Raw genomic sequence first — 16,196 nt, 5'->3', positions numbered from 1 at the left:
GGCCATTATCTAATACTAATAATATTGATTGACCAGTAAGCGTTGTTTCAAGTACGTCACGTTTATTGAAACTGAAAATCTGTGCGGGCATAGACTGCCAGTAGTCTCTAATTTCGGCCATGGATTGTGGGGCGGGCGAAATACACACGCGCGTCGCGTCTCCTCGCAATTTCGCGCGCGCGTGTGTATTTCGCCAGCCCAAAATGAAAGACTAGTCGCAGTCTAGCACGGGCAAAATCATGTTTGTATTTCAGATTTAACTCAGTGTCAATAGACCATCTCCAGTGAGAGAAAGTAGTTTTGCAGATACCTGCGGTTTATATGTTGTGACCGCGATCAACATTTATCTTCTCTCAATATCACGAATTCAGCCTGTAACAGGTGTCCGGAAGAATTAACAGCAAAACTCGTTGTAGCTACACAGTGCAGTTGGTTCCATTGTCCGCTCTCCGATAACACGTACTCTCCGGAAATGATGGATTGGGCGGTGTATTAAGCCCGTCACTCCTTTCTCGATCCTTTGTCCTCGTTTTTTAAGATTTAAGATCGCGTTTGACATAGTTAATCGAGGTACTGGTTAATTATGAAACCTTAAAACCTTCAAATGCGAGAACAATTTTTTTACCGTGACCCTGCATAATCTTTTGCTTTCGCTTCGCACGGGTTTGCAAATTGGTTATGCATAATTTATTCAAAGGATTTGGTTGGTTATCTTCTCGAAAAAGGTGTGTTTTAATTTGTGCAGGGTCAAGGCCAGAAATACGGACAAAAACATGAAACAAAGGAACTTGTCGAGTTTGTTTGTTTGTCATTTATTTGTTTGAGCAGGTTGAAGTTTTGGCAGCTATTCAGCTGATGTGGACCTGCTATACCCACCCACCCATATACACACAGAGGACAGCCACAACACCGGGAACGTCATCTCCTATTCTTCTCGAATAGTGTGTTTCATAACCATCTCCATGCATTAACTATGGTTTGAATAGACTTAACTGATTAGAGCGTAATGTGAAATGCTAAGTTTCCACCCCATATGAACCATGTGATCGTTAGCCCTACTGATGAAAATGGGCCCAAACAAGGACAGAGAAAAACTCTGACCAGGGTGGGAATTGAACCCACGACCTTCGGGTTAGATCACCGCTGCTCTGCCGACTGAGCTACAAGGTCAGACGGGAGTAGGCTGTGGGAACTGAAGATGTTGCAGTCACGGCAATGGACATGTACAAGTACAAGGAAGGATTACGTTTTTTGCAAACGTTGGCCGTGTAGTACTTATATTTGAAGACTTAACTGAATAGAGTGTAATGTGAAGTGCTCGATTTCTATCCCATAAGAACCATGTGAGCGTTAGCCCTACTGATGAAAATGGGCCCACACAAGGACAGAGAAAAAGTCTGACCAGGGTGGGATCACCGCTGCTCTGCCGACTGAGCTACAAGGTCAGACGGGAGCAGGCCGTGGGAACTGAAGATGTTAAAGGTTTGTTATGGTTTGAATAGATGCAATGCTAGAAGGGAGACATGATAATATGTGTAAGCAATGTGCAGTCGTACCCAGGCTTCGTTCGTTTATAGGTGTTGCATGACATATGATAGACACGGGCTTGCCAGGTCCATGTCAAAGGGTATACAAATGCCGTAGTTGTGCGAGAGAGTTAGCCACTTGTTGCCGTTTTTGTTGCTGTAGTAAAATCCTTGAGAGTTAATCAATAGAGTGTTGGAGTTAACTTCTGTTAACTCGTGAAGTATACTTAGCCCCTAACTTTTTTTTGGACATAAATGATTTTTCAAACTTCCCTAACACAGCCTCTGAAAAAATGTTTGCGAATGCCACCAACATGACTGTTTCTGGCTGTACTTGCGCTGAAATCCAACAAACTACAAAATGTAAACTTACTTATTTCTTCTGCTGGCTCGAAGGTTACTGTTATATTAAGGTTACTGTTAATATCGGATTAGCAGTTAAACATGCCAAGTCGTTTGGTGTGATTACTTAGTGACGATCAACATTCCAAGTAGTGGCAGTAGCAGTAGTGGTACGGCCGTAAGAGAAGAAGTAGTAGTAGTAGTAGTGGTAACAGTGGTAGCACTGACTTACCCGCGCACCGGTGGCTCAGTTGGTTGAACACCGGGCTGTCACGCGGGAGGTCGTGAGTTCAACTCCGGCCGGACCAACACGCAGGGTCTTTAAATAACTGAGGAGAAAGTGCTGCCTTTGTAATTACATCTGCAAATGGTTAGACTCTCTAGTCTTCTCGGATAAGGACGATAAGCCGGAGGTCCCGTCTCAGACCCCTTCAATGTTCATAATCCTGTGGGACGTAAAAGAACCCGCAAACTTGTCGCAAAGAGTAGGGCATGTAGTTCCCGGTGTTGTGGTCTGTCTTCTGTGATGTATCATGGTTGGATGGGTAAATTCTCGGAGATATTACCTACACCAAGCTACTCTAAAAATCCGAGGGTAAATAAAGATATATGATATGATATACTGAGAAGTATTTTTCGGAGAAGCAAGTTGTACTCGAACTCAGCGTCGATCTAGAAGACCACACAATCAAAATAACGTATTTTTTCCAATAAAGACGCATCACTGAACAAAAGAAGAACATTTAAGTAGCACTTATCCTATATGCGGAAATTGTTCTGTTTGGAGGAATAAAAAAGTGTTGGAAGTAAAAAAAATTAGCCAAGTAACGGAACTTGAAACTTTTGAAAATTAGCTGTAAACACAATGGTCAGTTTTCGGTACTATCTATCTTTAGGACGGCTTTGCCTAGATTTTTGCGCGGGAAAAAACGTGCTGCGTGATCCATGATTTTGCATTAAGCACGAGCAACCCCTTGGAAGGGCGGGTTTTGGTCATCAGGTCCAATGGGATTGGCTGTGATTTGGCGGGAACCGTATTCTGAATTTAGATAATACAGTAAACTGATGGACCTAGGCCAAACGACAGAGACCGACACTTCCGGAGTACCCAGGAGTTCGGAGTTACCCAGTTGTCAAGTAACAAAGCCTGATTGTGTTAAAACAAATCCGTAAAGCGGTCAGTGCGGTATTTGGACCCGGAGCATGCGCGTGTCAGGCCAGCGTACCAGCCACACCATGGACTGGAAATACGATGCTGTAAATACAATTAATGGAGATCATTTTTAAATTATATGTAATTTGAATTTATTGCCACACTTAGTAACTGGAATGAGCATTTTAAGTTTTCACTAGTAGTCTAGAAGGCGAACATCTAGATGCAAAATAAATAGCGAAAGCAACTTTAAAAAATCTGGTCTCCACGTTCCACTCTGTTTCCTTGGTTTCCCGCGTGACCAGTTGCGTGACCAGCAGACAAAACGTCACGTCATAAAAGGATAGGTCAGCTTTAAATTGAGAGTGTGCAACAAGTTAACAACTCCATCTTAGTCGAAGAGAGTTAACGTAAATAGTTTTTGTGGTGATATTCAGTTTTCCTGTAAACCTCAATGAAAGCGTTTCTTTAGCCTCGCTTTGATTAAGAGGCCGAAGAGAATATTAACATAATGGCATGGTAACCAGATCCAACCAATGAAGTTCTGTAGTCGAATACAAATTTTAAATCAACAATTATTCCTAACATAGATCGAATGCATAAATGGCGGCCAAAAAAATATATTCTTTTGTTTATGTGCTAATTAGACTCACTAGCCTCGCTCTCAAGCAACCTTTCTTTTGTATTCTGTCCATGCAAACGAGGCTAGTGAGGGTAATTAGCACATAAACAATATAATATTTTTTTGGCCGCCATTTATGCATTCGGTCTATGGCTTAGGGGAAAACCTAAGCTAACAACAGTAAATTTTCTCAATACAGCGGGGTCAAAACCTGTGCTTCATAGAAGCCGAAACATATATACAAAGTTTATAACTTGATAGAAACAAATGCAAGGCTTGTTGTTTTCGTGTAAATTGGATGAAAAACTACTTCCATTCCCCACATGGAATTAAAATGGAAATCGTCCCCGGTTATTCTCGGTGTTGATCGTCAAAAATCGAGATCTTTGGAAACAAGAACGACTAGTGATCGTTTAACGACTGATGATTTACAAATGCTTTAAAAACGCATTTGTGATCTTACATGTTAGCCACGTTAAAGAAATTTCCCGCGCCTAGTGGTTGATGCAAACCGATGACCTTTGAATATCTTCCTTGGTAGGAACATTAGAACACAGCAACGTTATTTATGTATTCAGTCGAAACTAGCTTTTGGCGTTTCCTTGAAAACGGCGTCATGTATCAAAAATAGATAAGGTCTTTCCGAGTCATGATGTAAGGCAAATTACCATTCTTTTGTAAGAAGGAATCTAAGGCCCCGTCAATACGTATCAGGATATATCCGCAACTTTTTCTTTTCGGATTCGCCTTCCGTCCACACGTGTCCGGCGAATCCGGCCTGCGAAACCGCAACTTTTTCAATCCGCTCTCCGGAGTAGAAAGTTTGGAATCGCGTGGACGGTCGAATCCGTATATTTTCAAATACGATGACGTTGCAAACTTAGATCCAGTTTTTACAGCGTAAATATTCAACATGGTCGCTGAAAGAAATGCTATCGCTTCTCTTGTTATCTGTCGCCCACAAGAACGCTTGGTGGCGCATTCCCTGTTGACAATAGTCACAGAGGAGTCCTGGATACTAGAACGAATCGCGATAAGTGTGAAGGGGGAAATTCGATATGAATACGATACGTGAGAACGTGAAAACTCTTTAATCCGCAGAGAAAACGTTGCGGATTCAAAAATATCCAGATACGTGTGGACAGGGCCTGAGACTCAAGCCATAGATATTTACACGCAAAAATTGTTGATTCACGTTTTCAAATTTTCCCTATACAACAATTTTGTAAGAATCCGTTCACCGCACTTCGAAAAATATCCCAGATTTTCTTGGCGTCGAGCAGGTCGTGAAACTACGAAACGAACGTTTCAATAAATATTTTACTTTTCCAAGAAACTTTTCAAGATTTGATCTTTCCTTGCCTCTTGTCGCCATAGCTCCGAAGGGTTCTGAAACACAGAAAGAAAAGTTGCTGAGGTCAGTGGACGAGGTTTGACGGCACTGATCAAATTGCCACTATATTAAATAATGTAAGCAACTGAACGCATTGATGTCGAATGAATCCTGACCTCTAATTATCAGACATCTAAAGGTTCCTTTTGATTTCTGATAACTGGTATATTTCCGTTATTTAAGACTGCTGATATTTCAGTTACTGGTGATTGATGTGCATGTGCATGTCTGAAGACCTAAAAAAGAGAGAAAAAGATGAGCTTGCGCATCTGGCGCGGGATTTTTGGCGTGGGGTTTTTGGCGCGGGAGGCAAATATCGAGCGGCGAAGCCGCGCGGAAACGGAGGGACTCGATTTCACCCCACTGCATCTATTTCAATTGAGAATAATTTTCCGAGCAAGAACATCTTATTCCGGCGGATTCTGGGAGAGCTTGCAAATATGTGAAAACAAAAAGATAGAGACGTTATGGTCGGAGTCGAAAGCTCGACGGAATCGCGGGAATGACTCTGTTTTCACCTGATTCTACCTACACCTGGTCTGTCCGTCCCGAACAACCGAAAAAACCTTCTCGAACTGATAAAGTCATCTTTTTTTTGTTTATGAATGTGTACAGAGAGGGAAGGTTGTGAATTTACCTGCGGTGCACATGAGGGTCTTCCGCTTTTCTCTCTGTATATTAAGTATCCAATAAACGTTCCCATAGAAATAGCGAAGATTCCAAACACAACGCCCAGAGCGACAATTCCCTCTTGACTGACACCGTTTGATTCAGGTACTTCGGTTCCAGCCGCTTCCTTTACACTGAAATCAAAGAAAAGGCGAGTAAGGCCATTGCTTACGCGGTAGGACCGAAAAAAGAACATAACCTTCTAAAGTAAATGCGCGGTACTTAAAACATGCTAGTAAAAGACAATTCATTTTCAAAATTACGTTATATGTCCTGACAAGAGACGATCCACAATTGCCGCTCAGAGCCATTTTCCCTCCCAACTGTCTTATTCAACAGTATAGGAGTCTTCTCTTCGCTGTAATCTTATTTAACGTTCAACCTTCTGCCAACAGAGCGCGTTTTGCCTGGTATTTCTATCTTACTCCCCCGAAGTCATGCATGGGTCGTGGTCAGGGGCCGAGCGCCTTGCCGGCCTCATAGCTTCTTCGGTCCGAACTCTTGGACCTGCGGGTTTATCAATTCAGTCTCTGACTGCGAGAAAGGACGATTAGCAAGCCACATATTGTTATTATTAAGGCTACTTGCTAAAATCTGACCAGTGATTTATGGATTTTTACCATCAGGTTGGGGCGCACAATTCTGTAGACAGAATGAGATGAATGCAGTCCCTTCGCCGATCCTGGGCATACGTTCTTTTTTTCTTTATAAGAACGTTCTCATTGTTTCTGCAATTTGAGCCTGAAAACGTTCTTAACATGATCTTAAAGTTGTGTAGTATACTAAGTTTGACTATACACTGAGTGGTTCTTCAGTATATCATGCAGTAAGAAAACCACCCTATGAGTATTTGAGTTAATTGTCTTGTTAGACTACAGTTTTACATTCATTTTACTTTTATTCATGCTACTCAAAAAAAAAAACGGGGAAAAATGAGAAAAAAAAAAAGACGTTCTTCACTAACTCTCAGCTTGGGTATGTTCTTAGAATTTATTATATCTCTCAGATAGTACGCGCGCTGTAATTGGCTAAATTAGCGGGCCGTATTCTACAGTACGGCCCGCTGTACAGCCCGCTAAATTTAAAATTTCGACAAAGCATCATCTAGCGAGTTTTTCATGTCATTTCTGTTGCATAAACTTGTACTGAAAATTGTTTGAATCTTGCAAGCAACTATTTCAAACTTAACAGCCAAGAAGATTTAGTTTTTGGGATTTTGGCACGGCATTCTTTGTGGCAGTTGAACCTTCCACTTCACTTTGACTAGTTTCCTTGCCCGCGCGCCGGTTAACCTCAGAGATATAATAAATATCTTACTAACCCCGTTTTCTCGGTCCGTACTGTAAGTTACGGATCCTCGTTTTTTCCCGTTGATTTATGGCCCTCGCGCTTCGCGCTTGGGCCATAAATCAACGGGAAAAAACTCGGTCCGTAACTTACAGTACGGACCTCGAACTCGGTTAGTAAGAGGTATGTACTTGAAATTTTTGTTCATCTCAGCAGCCTGAAGGTTCGTATAAGAAATAAGTATAGTCCAGAGCCCGGTTGTTCGAAAGCCGATTAACTTAACCCTGGATTAGCGTAAACTTTGGTTTCATTTTTTTCAACTTTTGAGTAAAAGTTTCTTTTGCTAATTTTTGTTTTTCAATATTGACTTCTTCTAATGTCAACTTTTGCAGAATATCAGCACTGAACAAGTTTATTGAAGTAGAGAAATAAACTTCTTGGTTAATTTTTAATCTGGGATTAGCGTTAATCGGCTTTTGAACAACCAGACCCAAGGACATTGTCATACGGAACCCTTAAAACAGGCTGGAGAGTAATCAATGAACACTTCGCGAACCTTGGTTGGTATGTACTGGGTGGAGCGACCAAGCTCCCCCCGGGCCATACGATCTTTTTCTTTATTCTCAGCCCTTGATCTGGGGAGGGGTCGTATGATCCAACGTTAATCCACGAGTCGCCATTTAAATTCACCACATCGTAAACAGCCGGTGCGTCTTGTTGGGGATCGAAGAACATCTTGCCACCGGTGGAGCTTTCAAATCCCGTATTCGCATCTTTCATTTTTCGCAGTTCAGCCATTACTTCTCTTTGTACTTCCGGACGGGGAGTATACTGAAAAAAGAAAAACAAGCTTTAGTTGACAGCAAGTTAACCATATCGTAAAGTAGCATAACAATGAAATGGTCCGCACTTGAATCGATTTTTAAAATCATTGCCAAGTAGAGCTTAAAACACAATGCCGTTCAACACAAAAAATAATATGTTAAATTGGCTCCCTAATGTATTTTTTTTGTCCTCTTAAAATTCAGAGCAGGGGGATTCTCGCGATGCTAAGAAGACTTCAGGACCCCGATGCAAGGCAACACAAGGCTGTTGCTATTTAAGGAGCCATGTCACGTTATTTTAGAGTGTTCAGAGGAAATCTTTAGTTTATCACGAGCTTAAAGCTCGGTAATGTGGAATGCCTTTACTGCTAAAATTATCGTTACATCACAAACAAGATGATTCTGAGAAAAAACGGCCTTTTTCCTAGCGATTTTCAAGATCAGCCAAATGCAGTGCGTTTCAATTTTGGCCATTTGCGTCCATCCATCTTTCCTTTTGTTGTATTTCTTTTATGTTGTTTAATGGTTATTGAAATCTTTCGTTCTATTTCTTGGGCATTTTGGATGTCATGAAATTACATAATTTTGCGTGACATAGCCCCTTTAATATATTGCACAAAATGGTTTGTTCAGAATTTTGTCAGGTATCAGCGTCAAACATCATCCTTACCTTGTTAATTGTTCCCGCTTCATGAAGACTTGTCAGAGCGTGCGCATAAGCAAGAACGGAATCGTACACCTGCGCAACATATGCAGAGGCCTGGAAAGAGTACAGGAGTGAATTAATATTTCCATTAAAACGAAACCTCATTATCATGTCACTGAACCGTCACCAACCTCTAGCGCTCTAGGAGAGTGGACGAGGCCTGGGAATGAGGTTGCGTCTTTCTCTTTCCAGATCTTTAGCAGTCTTTGATACAGAGGTCCTTCACCATTTTTGGGCCTGGTACCTATCATCCCTTGCATGGCACGCTGCAAGTTGGGAGATTCTGCAAACGGTGATGTTGTTGCTCCGTCCGTTCCGATCCAGGCCCATCCTTTGCCTGTCATGCCCTGGGAACGAGATTTGATGACATAAGGATCAGACGATGCAAATATTGTTGGGAAATTAAGAGGTAAACCAAGTTGAGATTGTCCTCATTTAATAATTGGCTATTCAAGAACCAGACACGCATAATATCACTCGCAACAAAAGTTCCATAATCGAGGAACGAATTTGTAACGGACCTGTTCTATTGCTTCCTGAAATACTTTCTCGGAGTCATCAGTAGCCGCGCTGACCAGGTTCACTGCGGATCCACTTTCCTTTATCTAAGATAAGAACGACTGGAATTTAGTCGCTTGTCATCAACATGAACAAATTACAGCGCTAAGTTTATACATGCAGCTGGCATCCCCTCACAACAGGTTGACAATGTGGCGCGGCCGGAATCAGTTCGAGTGTATCTCCAGATGTTAGATGAAGGAAACAACCTCTATTCCACAACTTTTCTCTGCCCGGGCTTGGTGGGCGGCCTTTATCACAAAAATACTTTTGACACTCAATTAACTGCTTTCTCGGGGCTGTGGCCTGTTTCTCAAAGGTCCCGAAACTTTTCGGGCCTATTTCGGGTGCCACAATTCCCTTCATATCTTCGCAACGTCGAGGTTCTAAACCATCAAACTTCGCAATCCTCTTTGTTTTTCTTCCATCAAAAAACATGTTAAAGGATTAGCTTTTCAAACTAAGCAGATTGCAGTTTGACGACTGGCTTTTCGGGCCCGAAAAGTTATCGGGACTTTCGAGAAACAGGCCAACGGGCCACTAAATGGGGAAACTGTACCTTGACATGAAGTCAGCTCAACTCAAATCGAATCAAATAATGGTCTTCGAGGAAAGGGCAAAAACTCGTACCTCTTTCAGATTTTCCATGATACTCGCTTTGGTATGCGCCTCAAACCGCTGCTCGGTCGTAATGTCGACTCCACTTCGCCTCACTTCCATGGCAAACGTGAGAGCGAGGTCCTCGTTGTATGAGTCACTTGTAGTAATGGTGGAGACTTGAGACCATTTGTACCTTTGAACTAACTTAACCAGGGCTTGACCTTGGTAGACGTCTGACGCGCAGGTGCGAAAGAAGTTTGGATAGGTCTGTTTGTCCGACAGCTCCGCAGAAGTAGAGGCGTAAGACATTTGTGGAATGTTCTTAAGTTTAGTTGCTTTGGCGATGGCTATGGAGCATTCTGATCTGGCTTCTCCAATGATAAGATCTGTGTCATCAGGAAGGTTCTGCAAGATTGAGAAGAAAATCGTTGAGCACATAGAAACGCCGTATTTTAGCGTGCATCAACCTTTCTTCTTGTCAAAATTAAGACAAATGACATTAATATTTTGGCATATGCTGATGCGTTGCACAAGACTAACTATTAAGTCTTGCCATTGCGACTGATGGAAGGAAACGGAAACGGGATGATCCATTTCGAAAAGGCGCCACAACGTTTATTTTTTTAACTGACGTCAAGGCTGCGCTGATGTAAAACTTCTCCTTGGTGTTCAAAAAGGACCTCGGCATTGTTGCGAGAGATAGCGATAGTAACTCATTGCTTATCTTACAAGTTATTTAAAAGATATCAAACGAGGCCGATAACGCGTGAACTGAAGGGTTTGACGAGTAGATTGTGGTTGGACTCTTCCTGGTTCGGCCTTTACATTGCATAAACAACGGACTAAAGCTTATACCTCAGCTACTTGTCGACAGGAGTCGGCGTCGTAGCCACCATTCGGAAGTACGTAAGTAAAAGCCACTTTGAAGGGACCTGAATTGACAAGCTCCACTGCGACTTTGAAGGCCGCTTGCCATTCCAGACCGAGGGTGTTCAATGGGCCAAGATCTTCATGAGTAGGGAAAAACGCTGCTATCTTGTAAGTTGGTCGACCTTTCTCAGGAATTAAAGTCACGCCGCCAGAAAACACTGGATCTCTTCTTAGTGTAATTTCCTTTGCGATGGAGTCGTACTGTCCAACAGTGATCCAACTGTCATCCTGAAGCGATAAAGAACAACCGCATTTACAAGAGGCATAGAACAATTCAGCTCTTTGCTTCTGAGGTTGCACTATAAATCGCTATTTGGTTATGAACAGTTCATGCGGCTAATATATCACACAGCAATATACTTAAATCAAGTCTATCGAACGCTGAACCTTGCATGCTTAAAGCGACAGGCATAAAAATTCAGGTATTCTAGTAACAAAACTTCTACGCTTTACGCGAACAACCCGTATAAATGGTACAAAATCTAAGTTCACTGGTTTCTCAAGCCGCGGCTTATCCTGACCTGGGAGTTTATACTCGTATAAATAGTTCCTTTCGCGTATAATGTACGCCGCGGCCAGAGTAAGCCGCGGCTTATTTTCTCTCGTATAAACGGCCCTAATGTTTAACATGGCATGCTTTTACCATCCTGGCTTACCACTAGGTTTACAACATCATAAACTGCAGGAGGATCTTGATCTTGATTGAAATACATCCTGTTGTTTGTCCCAGTCGCACTAGGAAATCCTGAGCTGGGATCATTGTAAGTACGTAGCTTCTGGTAAAGATTGTCCCGTACAGTTTGCACGTCGGACGTTCGGCTGATGACTTTTTTGTTCACCAGGTCTGAGAGAGCCCAAGCTACGCCGTGAACTGCGTCAAACAACTGAGCGGTGAATGCAGCGGACGTTGGAGTGGACTGCAATTACAATTGAGACTTGAATTAATCAGAGATATACAGGAATATATATGCCAACCAAACGGACATGGAACTCTCGGGAATTCGAGTCCCAGATGGAGGAATGAGGGTTCAAATCCTTTCGGGGAATCGGATTTTTTTCTCAAATCCACATGGTTCTCATATTTCCCTGCGTCTAATCATCTATGAACTAGTTTAGCTAAATTGTAGAAATGCTGCCGAGGGGATGGGAGATGATCAGTTATGCTTGCGCGGTAATTTAACGACGGTTCGTGCGCGGAATTGAAGGGAGATTTTAACACGTCTTGAGCAGGGACAGTACAAAACGTGGACCCCCAACTGAACCTCATCTGGACCCCACTCGAGAGAAGAAAAGAAAACAACTGATGGTTTTCACTGAGACGTCACCAAATTTCGTTTCGAAATACAGCATTTGTCAACTTGCGTAAATCCATCATACAAAGCTATTTGGTTAAAAAAAAAATGTTTATCCCTACGAGTTTCAGCAGTTTGAGCCTTTCAAGTACATTAGGAGATGTCTTCATACATATGCATTTCATTTCATGCATGAGCGAAAAGTAAGCGCTTTCATCGCAAAGCGAACTCCTGGGCCCGGTTGTTCAAACGATGGATAGCGCTATTTGCCGGATAAATCACTATCCAGTGGATAAGTAATAGCGAAACCAATTGCGCTATCCAATGGATAGTGATTTATCCGGTGGATAGCGCTATCCAACTGGGGCCTGGGGCCGGTTGCTATGAGTCTGGTTAGCGCTAACCGTTGGTTAAGAGGTATCAAAACCGATAGGTTAGCTGGTTAGCGCTATCCATGCTTCGAGCAACCAGGACCAGATTTTTTCCGTTGAATACAGTTTTTGTCACGTTGCGTGACAGTGAAACTATCTATAGTTCGAGGACACGAGAAGCGAAATGAAAAACAGAGCAGGCTCCGATGATCATACCACACATCTTAATTCCTCCATTCGCACATAGACACAATTCCTTGCGTCTTTGACCACAATCCCTGCGTTGCGAAGAAAAATGTGTTCTTCTCCCGATTAGAGACGGGTCATTAGAGAGCTGCCTCGTTCGCTCGCTTCAGGCTCACTCACTGCGGCAGCAACAAAAATTATAGAGATTGCCCTAACTGATTTGAATCATTTCAAAATCTTTAGGAGTGTAACGCACCCACGAATGAACAACAAAATACGTTAAGTTGATAGAGACTGAGAAAATAAAGATCATTTAGAATCAATTGGAATTTTCCATATAGGATAAACAACAAACTGGCAAGTTGACAGTGCTGGTGACTGAGGTCGAATGTTCCTTGATTTTTTTGTTAAGCCTCTATTTTCCCTAATTATTTTATACCGACTTGCGTGGTTTTAAAAGGTCAAAAAATACACGAAGATCGAGTGATTTGCATTTCGCTCGATTCTCCGCATATACTTAAACATTAATTTTCGGCGCTTAATGATCACTGCAGTGATCCTTTAGGTAAACCAAACAACAATAAAAAAATTAACCTGTTTGCTGTGGACAATTCCAGGGTAAGTTGTCGAATCTTTCTTCAGCCAATTCGCGAGAAATTTCAAGTAGACGCTTCCTTCTCCGTTCTTGGGCTGAGTTCCTATCATCCCTTTCATGGCTCGCTGTAAATCCCTCTGATGGCTGAAAGTGGACGAGGTTGCTCCGTCGGTCCCAATCCACACCCAGCCCTTGCCCGTCATACCTAGCTCTTTGATTTGTTGAAAGACAGTCTCGGCATCATGGCGAACCATGCTGATTAGGTGGACTTTAGAACCTGAAGCTTTGAGCTGGATTGCCGAGAATGGAAAAAAAAAAAAAAAAAACACCCACGTTCAAACAAAAATCTCTTCCTTGCCTGGAATTTTTCTTATTATATTTTTAACACTCTTGGATCTTCGTCCTTCAATATAAAATAATTACAGCCCTTTACATCAAGGCCACATCACTGATAACATTCTCAGTGCTCTGCGTAGAGCTGCATATATTAAGCTAGAAAACCGGTCGTAAGTTAAATGACTGGAACCAAGCATCAATTTCTGTAAAGTGCTGTAAGTGTTCCTCTAAGTCTTAGCATGTGCTAGCTACCTATTTCTGGCAACGAGGTAAGTGTAAGAGGGTTAGCGTGGATTTTTGGTGAGGGTAAATTTACTTTACTTGAGGAATGGAGTTTAGGGGGTGGGGGCACTTTGTGACGTTAAGTGTCTTTATTCCCAGGCACGAGTCAAGTTGAAGTTGGGGAGAGGATCATTAGGGACCACGTTTCCATTCGAAAAATGTCGGCCTCTAAACCTTATGCGCATGCTCAGTACGGACACTTCGTATCGCCTATCAAAATCAAAGTGCATCTAATTGCGAGCATTTCTGGCCAAATCTGAGCTGAGTAGCAATTGATGCGAAAAAAAATCGAGAGAGTGTAAGCAACGAAGAGGGCAACAAGCACAAAAACGTTTTTTCACTGATTTATGTCCTTGCTTTTGTTTAAACTTAAATTTGGTTATTTGAAGTTTTTTCAACAGTGTACGAAAAACAACGCAGCACGATTATATTACTCCTCTTATTTTGATCAATAGAGCGTTTTAACATATCGTCGCGGCGGCCATGTTGGTGTTCCAAAACAAAGAAATGGCGGCCATGATGGTGTACCACCAAACTAATCCTCCGGGAATTGAACTCTATTTTTATGGAAATACTTTCTTTTGTTTCAGTAATCTAAAATGGCCGCTGGTCACGTGAGTGAAAACGCTCTATATTATTGAATTTTGTGTTTGGACCACTCAATCTCGGTTATCAGCTATTATTTCATTCACCCATGTTGGTGGATACGAGATTGGTAATAGCCACCGAACGTTGGCTATTTACCATCGCGTATCCAACGCGGGCAAACGGAATAATTGTTAAGTTTACCGTATGACCTTATATGGAAACTGATTGCGTCACGTGTTGCCAATCTGAAAAATTGCCAAGTGTCCAGGCGTTCAGAATTTAATGAAAAGTTAATAGAAAAGTTATTCCAATCGAGCTCGTTGGATGTTAGATTGGTTATAGCTAACTCGTTGGCTATTTACTATTTCAAATCAAACGCGTGCCATCGAATAATTGTTAAATATTTTTGTCTTGTGGCGTTATCGCTGCTATCGTCGCTCTTAAAACTTCTTATCATTTACATGACCTTGCGGAAGGAAAACGTTCCTGGATATTTGGCCAAAGTTTAACCTGGTATAACTTGGTAAAATCGTCAAAACCCACCACAAAATGGTGTGGAATTACCTGCTGAATCTTTGGTCTGACCGTCGCCGCACGCACATTGACATCGAACCTTTGTCTGCTGACCACATTGACCGGCACATCAGCCATGCCGGTGACTTCTCTTTCAAACATGTCTGCCAGTTCCTTGCCATAGATGTCGTTTGTAGCCACCGTACCCACCTCAGGTAACAAGTACTTTCGGAAGATAGCTGCAAGTGCCGAGGCCTGATGCACATCTGAAGGACAAGTTCTAAAGAAATATTTGTATTTTGTTTTATCCGAAAGTTCAGCAGCCGTCGAAGCATACGAGATCTGGGGAATCCTGTTGACTGTTGAGCCTGAAAAAGGGAAAAACAATTATCAATATCAAACACCATAAAAGCAATTTTTGAAAGTCTGTTGCACGGCAACATTCGACAATTAAAGTGAAATTGCTCGAGATCATTACAGTACCTGTTCCACGCATTTCAGTAATTCAAACAATCAATTTAACATGTTTACAGTTTTGCAGTGTTAATAACAACAACAACACTTTACATGGAGTCATTTCCGCCCGCAAATAGCAGGTGCTAGTCGAGACGGCCAAGGGTACAGCAGTCAGTTACAGATTAAAATAAAATAAATATAAAATGTATGTATAAATAAGTAAATAAAACGTAAATAGATAGCATACACGTGATCAGCCACTTCTAACAATTATAGGTAAATAAAACTGGGAACTAAATAAAGCTGCTTACACCATATAAATTAAACTGTGTATTTCGCTATTTTATGGAGCAGAATTAATTGTTTTAAACAGGGAAACGAACCCCTCCATTGTAACCGTTGACAGAAACAATCAAAGGAGAACTGTGAAGAAGTCGTGGATAAATTGGTTACAAAATGGGAGTTCTGATGGAATCAGTTGCTTTATGATCTTGTTAGGAAATCATGACTGAATTCGTGTTTGATTTTTATCTAAAAAGAATGTGTTATCATTGGCTGGCTACATCAGGTCATTCTCAATTATTTGAGGGGTCCTTAACTATGTAAATAGCTACGAATGCCTCAGTTTGCGATGAGTAAAAACAAGGATTGTTTCCAACACTTTTCAACCTTTCACGAAATCTGGAATGGATCATGAAACATGCTGTATTTATCAATAAAGCTATGATCCTCGCAGTTATGGAATTTTAGCAATAGCGTAGAGAAGCCTGAAATTGCAATTGCTAAAATTGCGTCCATAACTGCGAGGATCATAGCTTTACTTGATTTCATATCCGCAGTTCTGTATATGATTCATTTCATATATCATTTCGTTCTTGCTCTATTTAGTTGCATTTTATAGATGCAAAGGAGCCAAGTGAAAATCGACGCCAACTGGTGTTTTCAGCTCCTTTCAACTTTTTTACGA

The 16,196-nt window shown here is 41.7% G+C and overlaps 1 protein-coding gene across 6 annotated transcripts in view; it reads right to left on the bottom strand.

The window, feature by feature from the left end:
* Positions 1-3,148: 3,148 nt before the first annotated feature.
* Positions 3,149-16,196, bottom strand: part of LOC137984836 (uncharacterized) — a 36,898-nt gene continuing 23,850 nt past the window's right edge. For 4 of the 6 annotated variants that reach the window (XM_068832165.1, XM_068832158.1, XM_068832172.1 and 1 more), the window contains 12 exons: positions 14,825-15,141; positions 13,054-13,344; positions 11,267-11,527; positions 10,536-10,838; positions 9,711-10,085; positions 9,044-9,127; positions 8,654-8,869; positions 8,487-8,576; positions 7,549-7,823; positions 5,674-5,839; positions 5,153-5,272; positions 3,149-5,032 (listed from right to left, as the gene is read on the bottom strand). In XM_068832165.1, coding sequence (XP_068688266.1) covers positions 5,162-5,272; positions 5,674-5,839; positions 7,549-7,823; positions 8,487-8,576; positions 8,654-8,869; positions 9,044-9,127; positions 9,711-10,085; positions 10,536-10,838; positions 11,267-11,527; positions 13,054-13,344; positions 14,825-15,141 — 2,489 coding nt within the window. In that variant the 3' untranslated portion in view covers positions 3,149-5,032; positions 5,153-5,161. The remainder of the gene's footprint in view (positions 5,033-5,152; positions 5,273-5,673; positions 5,840-7,548; positions 7,824-8,486; positions 8,577-8,653; positions 8,870-9,043; positions 9,128-9,710; positions 10,086-10,535; positions 10,839-11,266; positions 11,528-13,053; positions 13,345-14,824; positions 15,142-16,196) is intronic. The other 2 variants (XR_011119188.1, XR_011119191.1) reach the window with 2 other exon arrangements.

Source organism: Montipora foliosa, chromosome 2 (assembly GCF_036669935.1).
Source record: "Montipora foliosa isolate CH-2021 chromosome 2, ASM3666993v2, whole genome shotgun sequence".
In the NCBI taxonomy this organism is placed as follows: Eukaryota; Metazoa; Cnidaria; class Anthozoa; order Scleractinia; family Acroporidae; genus Montipora; species Montipora foliosa.
The sequence above is the reverse complement of the archived record's forward strand: the minus strand, read 5'-3'. Positions and strand labels throughout refer to the sequence as shown.